Below are 6,035 nucleotides of genomic sequence, written 5' to 3'. Positions count from 1 at the left end.
ATAAATTTATGAAACCATTTTCTTCCATCGGAAATCTCCATCCTCACTAATAACTAATAAAGACATTTTAAAACTGAAATTCAATATTCATCTTAATTGCTTATATTCCCTCCAAAATTTAAGATAAGTGCTCAAATTTATTATTTATTTGTCACTTATTTTTTTAATTAGAATGAGACTCCAATGATGTGTAGTGTAGTAAATTATAAGAGTAAATTACTGAAATAAGTTAATAGGAACTCAAAATTACACAAATCAGCCAAATACAAAAATGTTTAATGAATCGATTAGAGATACATATCTATATAATTCTAATCAGGTTAATTCGAACTTCATCTCAATGTAATTCGAATTATCTACACATGTACACATACCCACTAATTCGAATCACCTTAGTTCGAATTATTTTGGGTGTAATTCGAATCAGGTTGATTCGAATTAGTGGGTGTGTGCGTGTGTAGGTAATTCGAATCAGTATGATTCGAATTACATTGAAAATGTAATTCGAATTAGGCTAATTTGAATTACATAAAAATGCCCTCTTGGTTGAACCTTGTAATAATTATTGGTTTGGTTGAATCACGTAAATTTTTTCCCAGTTTAGTTTATATGGGTGATTTGTCCAAATTATAATGTATTTTAATAAATATTATATTATTTAGAGATTGATTAGATAATATGTAAACTAATGTCAAATTTAAATTGTTTTATATTAAAAATATTTTAGAAAATATTTATTTAATAATTTGTATATAATTCTATATTGAAATATAAAAAAAATACTGATGCTTCATTAAAATAATATTTAATTACTTCTTTTTAAACCACATTTAAATTCATGTACGTACTTAATTAACCTTAGTAGTCAAGTTTGTGTCTGAAAATTGTATCTTAATCAACATTAAATAGTCATAAGCTATACTTTCATTAAAAAATAGAGAAATAATAAACACTAAATCATTTAACCCTTCAACAACCTTTTAGCTATTATTATGCTTTTAACGAAATGAATTTGCTAAAGTCAATAATCACAGCTCACATCTAAAACAAATCTACTAATATATAATAGGAGAGTAGTAGAGTGGTCTATGAGCGACAAGTGGAGTGTTTTATGTCTGATACGTAGAACTGTGTGTGATTGACAAGTATTTGCCCTTAAAGTTGGACACCTAGCAGTTCTCAAATAAAGAAGCAATTCGGCGAGATTTTAATTCAAATTCAAATTGAAAATGATTTTATTCCAAGACTTGCAGCTGCATTTTTATTGTTAATAAAAAGAGAAGATAAAAAAGAGTGCACTGCAAGTTTTGAAAGGGGGAGTAGTTTCAAATTCAAAAATATTAATATATAATAGGAGAGTAGTAGAGTGGTCTGTGAGCGACAAATGGAGCGTTCTATGCCCGACACGTGGAGCTGTGTGTGATTGACAAGTATTTGCTCTTAAAGTTGGACACCTGGCAGTTCTCAAATAAAGAAGCAATTGGGCGATATTTTGATTCAAATTCAAATTAAAAATGATTTTATTTCAGGACTTGCAACTGCATTTTTATTGTTAACAAGAAGAGAAGATAAAAGAGAGCGCGCTGCAAGTTTTGAAAGGGGAGTAGTTTCAAATTCAAATCTATTATCTATTAATATATAATAGGAAATTTATGAAACCATTTTCTTCCATCGGAAATCTCCATCCTCACTAATAAAGTAATAATACATTTTAAAACTGAAATTCAATATTCATCTTAATTGCTTATATTCCCTCCAAAATTTAAGATAAGTGCTCAAATTTATTTGTGAAAAATCACTTATTTTTTTAATTAGAATGAGACTCCAATGATGTGTAGTGTAGTAAATTATAAGAGTAAATTACTGAAATAAGTTAATAGGAACTCAAAATTACACAAATCAGCCAAATACAAAAATGTTTAATGAATCGATTAGAGATACATATCTATATAATTCTAATCAGGTTAATTCGAACTTCATCTCAATGTAATTCGAATTATCTACACATGTACACATACCCACTAATTCGAATCACCTTAGTTCGAATTATTTTGGGTGTAATTCGAATCAGGTTGATTCGAATTAGTGGGTGTGTGCGTGTGTAGGTAATTCGAATCAGTATGATTCGAATTACATTGAAAATGTAATTCGAATTAGGCTAATTTGAATTACATAAAAATGCCCTCTTGGTTGAACCTTGTAATAATTATTGGTTTGGTTGAATCACGTAAATTTTTTCCCAGTTTAGTTTATATGGGTGATTTGTCCAAATTATAATGTATTTTAATAAATATTATATTATTTAGAGATTGATTAGATAATTCGATTAGAGATACATATCTATATAATTCTAATCAGGTTAATTCGAACTTCATCTCAATGTAATTCGAATTATCTACACATGTACACATACCCACTAATTCGAATCACCTTAGTTCGAATTATTTTGGGTGTAATTCGAATCAGGTTGATTCGAATTAGTGGGTGTGTGCGTGTGTAGGTAATTCGAATCAGTATGATTCGAATTACATTGAAAATGTAATTCGAATTAGGCTAATTTGAATTACATAAAAATGCCCTCTTGGTTGAACCTTGTAATAATTATTGGTTTGGTTGAATCACGTAAATTTTTTCCCAGTTTAGTTTTATTTTAAAAATAAACCTTTTTTATTAGAGTTGTATAAAATTACATCTTCATTTGTTGTTTCTATTTTTATATTTGCTTTAGTTATCATATATCATATTCTTATGTGGTGTTCTTTAGGTTGCAAATAATTAAAAAATATATTAAAAAATGAATGAGAATGAGAAACACAAAAAATATAAATTAATTATTTTATAATTATGATATATTTGAATATACCCAATAAAGAGATGTGTCAAATTTAAACTTACTTGAATATAGAAAAATGAATGATAATGAAAATGACAAAAAATATAAATATAAAACTATGAATTAATTTGATACTTATGATATATTTGAATGTATTTAGTAAAAGAATTATGATATATTTGAATGTATTTAGTAAAAAAATGTGACAAATTTAAACTTACTTGAGGAAATTTTCGCTAATTAATATGAGAGTTTAAGAAATAAAAAGTAGTTGAATTTTATATAGCATGCGTAAGTAGATCAAATAATGTAATAGTAATAGTATTAACATGTTTAAATAGTAGAATTTCAATATTTATAACTTAAGTTGTGGCGGTTTGCCACTCTCCATTGTTGTTTTGGGAGGGTTACTGGCAAACAAGGGGAAGTCATACAAGGAATGGTCCAAAGTTGTGGGACATGTCAACTGGTATCTTACTCAAGATGAGACCCAAGTCAAGGACATTGTGCTCAAACTCAGCTACCACAACTTGCCTTCAAGACTAAAGCCGTGCTTTCTGTATTTTGGGATCTACCCTGAAGATTTTGAGATCTTTGTAAGGCCATTGCTACAAAAATGGGTTGCTGAGGGATTTATTCAACAAACTGGGACCAGAGATGTAAAGGAAGTTGCAGAAGATTACTTGTATGAGCTCATTGATCGGAGCTTGGTTCAAGCATCGCGAGTGAATGTTAATGGAGATGTGAAAACATGTCGCATCCATGATCTTCTTCGTGATCTTTGCATAACTGAGAGCAAAGAGGACAAGCTTTTTGAGGTTTGCACAAATAGTAACATTTTGGAGACATCAAAACCACGCAGGCTTTCTATCCAATGCGGCATGGATCGGTATGTTTCTTCAAGCAACAATGACCATTCATGTGTCCGCTCTTTGTTTTGCCTTGACCCAAAATGGTATGATTTTACCCCCGAGGAGATGAAATGGCTTTTCAAATTCTTCAAACTGGTTCGGGTATTAGATCTTGGGGTAAACTATTGCAGCAAAGTCCCTTCCAACTTGGGCTTATTTATCCATTTAAGGTATCTAAGAATATGCACAAGAGGAATAAGTGATCATGTCATGCTAGATTCTATATGCACACTAGAAAATTTACAAACTTTGGACATATATGGGCTAGAGCATCCAATATATCTCCCTAGGAGAGTAGGGAACCTGAAACAACTTAGGCATTTAAAGAGTAATGAAACCATCATCCTACGAGGCCAGCATGGTTCAAAAGCAGGTGATCAAGTCATGTGGAATCTGCAAACCATCTCTATGATTGAATTCAATAGTCAGATTGCACGCAGCATAGAGAAAGGAAGGTTTCCCAAGCTACGAACGTTGAGTTTGCACATCTCCTCGGTCCAGAAAAATAATGTGCATGAGTTGTTATCAACCCTACGGCGATTAACTCATCTCAACAAGTTGACACTTTCCTTTAAATGGAAGAATGAACCGCCACCAGTGCCTACAAACTACGAGCACATGGAATGGCACATCGGGCTCAAACCAATTGAATTGTTAGAGAGCCTGCAGCACTTGTCAAATCTGACCAAATTAAAAGTTGGCGGAGCTTTGGACCTTGCAAGGTGTGATATTGCGTTTCCTGCATGCATTACTAAATTAACGTTGACAGGCATTACCTTCATGAATGATGATGGGGTGAATGCCATTGGTAATCTTACTACACTCCGACTTTTGAGATTGCATGGAGCAGATGAATTTTATGATCCCTTTGAGATTAATTGCAGTGCAGGCAGTTTCTCACAGCTCCAGGTTTTTGACATGGTGTGGCTGAAAGTTGACAACTGGAAATTAGGCAATGGTGCAATGCCATGCCTTCAAACTCTGCTTATCGATTACTGTAAAAGATTGGACGATCTCCCAGATGAACTGTGGTCTTTGACTTCCCTGAGACAAGTAAAAGTCATGAAACCCTCCGAAGCATTGTCTGATGCGCTAGCAAATTTGGAAATGAAGGATGGATGTGACCTCATAATAAGAGAGGGGTATCTATAAGTAGTATAGATGTTGATGAGTTTGAATCAAATTTAGCCCTAACACTTATGATTATAATTGGTATTTAAATGTTATTGTTACGATTAAGATCTTCTAAATGATTATGATATTTGTCCATTTAAATTATTTTATGACTATTACCTTTATAACTTTTTTATGACCATATATGATATAGTGTTCTAGTAATAGTTCTAGTATTACATGTTTCATTCTACTATAATATAATTTATGATTAGATAATTAATTTAAGAAAATTATGACATCTAATACTTTCTCTATCTTATTACAAAATAGATCTAGCATTGATATATAAAAGTTTATAGTAAACTTAAGAATTTGTATATTACTATAATGAGATTCGCCCTTTGGAAAGTAAATTAATTATACTATATAGTATATTTTAATATTATTTAAAGATTGATTAGATAATATATAAACTAATGTTAAATTTAAATTATTTTATATTAAAAATATTTTGTAAAATATTTATTTAATAATTTGTATATAATTTCATATAATTATTCAACTAAAATGTAATATAAATTAAAATATAATTTATTATTTTAAAATTTAAATTCATTTATTTTAAAAAAAATATATAAACCTTTTATATTAGAGTTGTATAAAATTACATCTTCATTTGTTGTTTCTATTTTTATATTTGCTTTAGTTATCATATTTTGTCTTCTTATGTGGTGTTCTTTAGGTTGCAAATAATTAAAAAATATATTAAAAAATGAATGAGAATGAGAAACACAAAAAATATAAATTAATTATTTTATAATTATGATATATTTGAATATACCCAATAAAGAGATGTGTCAAATTTAAACTTACTTGAATATAGAAAAATGAATGATAATGAAAATGACAAAAAATATAAATATAAAACTATGAATTAATTTGATACTTATGATATATTTGAATGTATTTAGTAAAAGAATTATGATATATTTGAATGTATTTAGTAAAAAAATGTGACAAATTTAAACTTACTTGAGGAAATTTTCGCTAATTAATATGAGAGTTTAAGAAATAAAAAGTAGTTGAATTTTATATAGCATGCGTAAGTAGATCAAATAATGTAATAGTAATAGTATTAACATGTTTAAATAGTAGAATTTCAATATTTATAACTT

The 6,035-nt window shown here is 29.2% G+C and overlaps 1 protein-coding gene across 1 annotated transcript in view; it reads left to right on the top strand.

Annotated features, from left to right (window-relative positions):
* LOC107646351 (disease resistance protein RPP8-like) overlaps positions 1–4,896 on the top strand; it is an 11,258-nt gene extending 6,362 nt beyond the window's left edge. Inside the window, exon 3 of the mRNA XM_016350542.1 lies at positions 3,201–4,896. Within this exon, the coding sequence (XP_016206028.1) occupies positions 3,201–4,896 (1,696 nt within the window). The remainder of the gene's footprint in view (positions 1–3,200) is intronic.

Source organism: Arachis ipaensis, chromosome B06 (genome assembly GCF_000816755.2).
Source record: "Arachis ipaensis cultivar K30076 chromosome B06, Araip1.1, whole genome shotgun sequence".
Classification (NCBI taxonomy): domain Eukaryota; kingdom Viridiplantae; phylum Streptophyta; class Magnoliopsida; order Fabales; family Fabaceae; genus Arachis; species Arachis ipaensis.
This window is presented reverse-complemented; position numbering and strand designations above follow the sequence as displayed.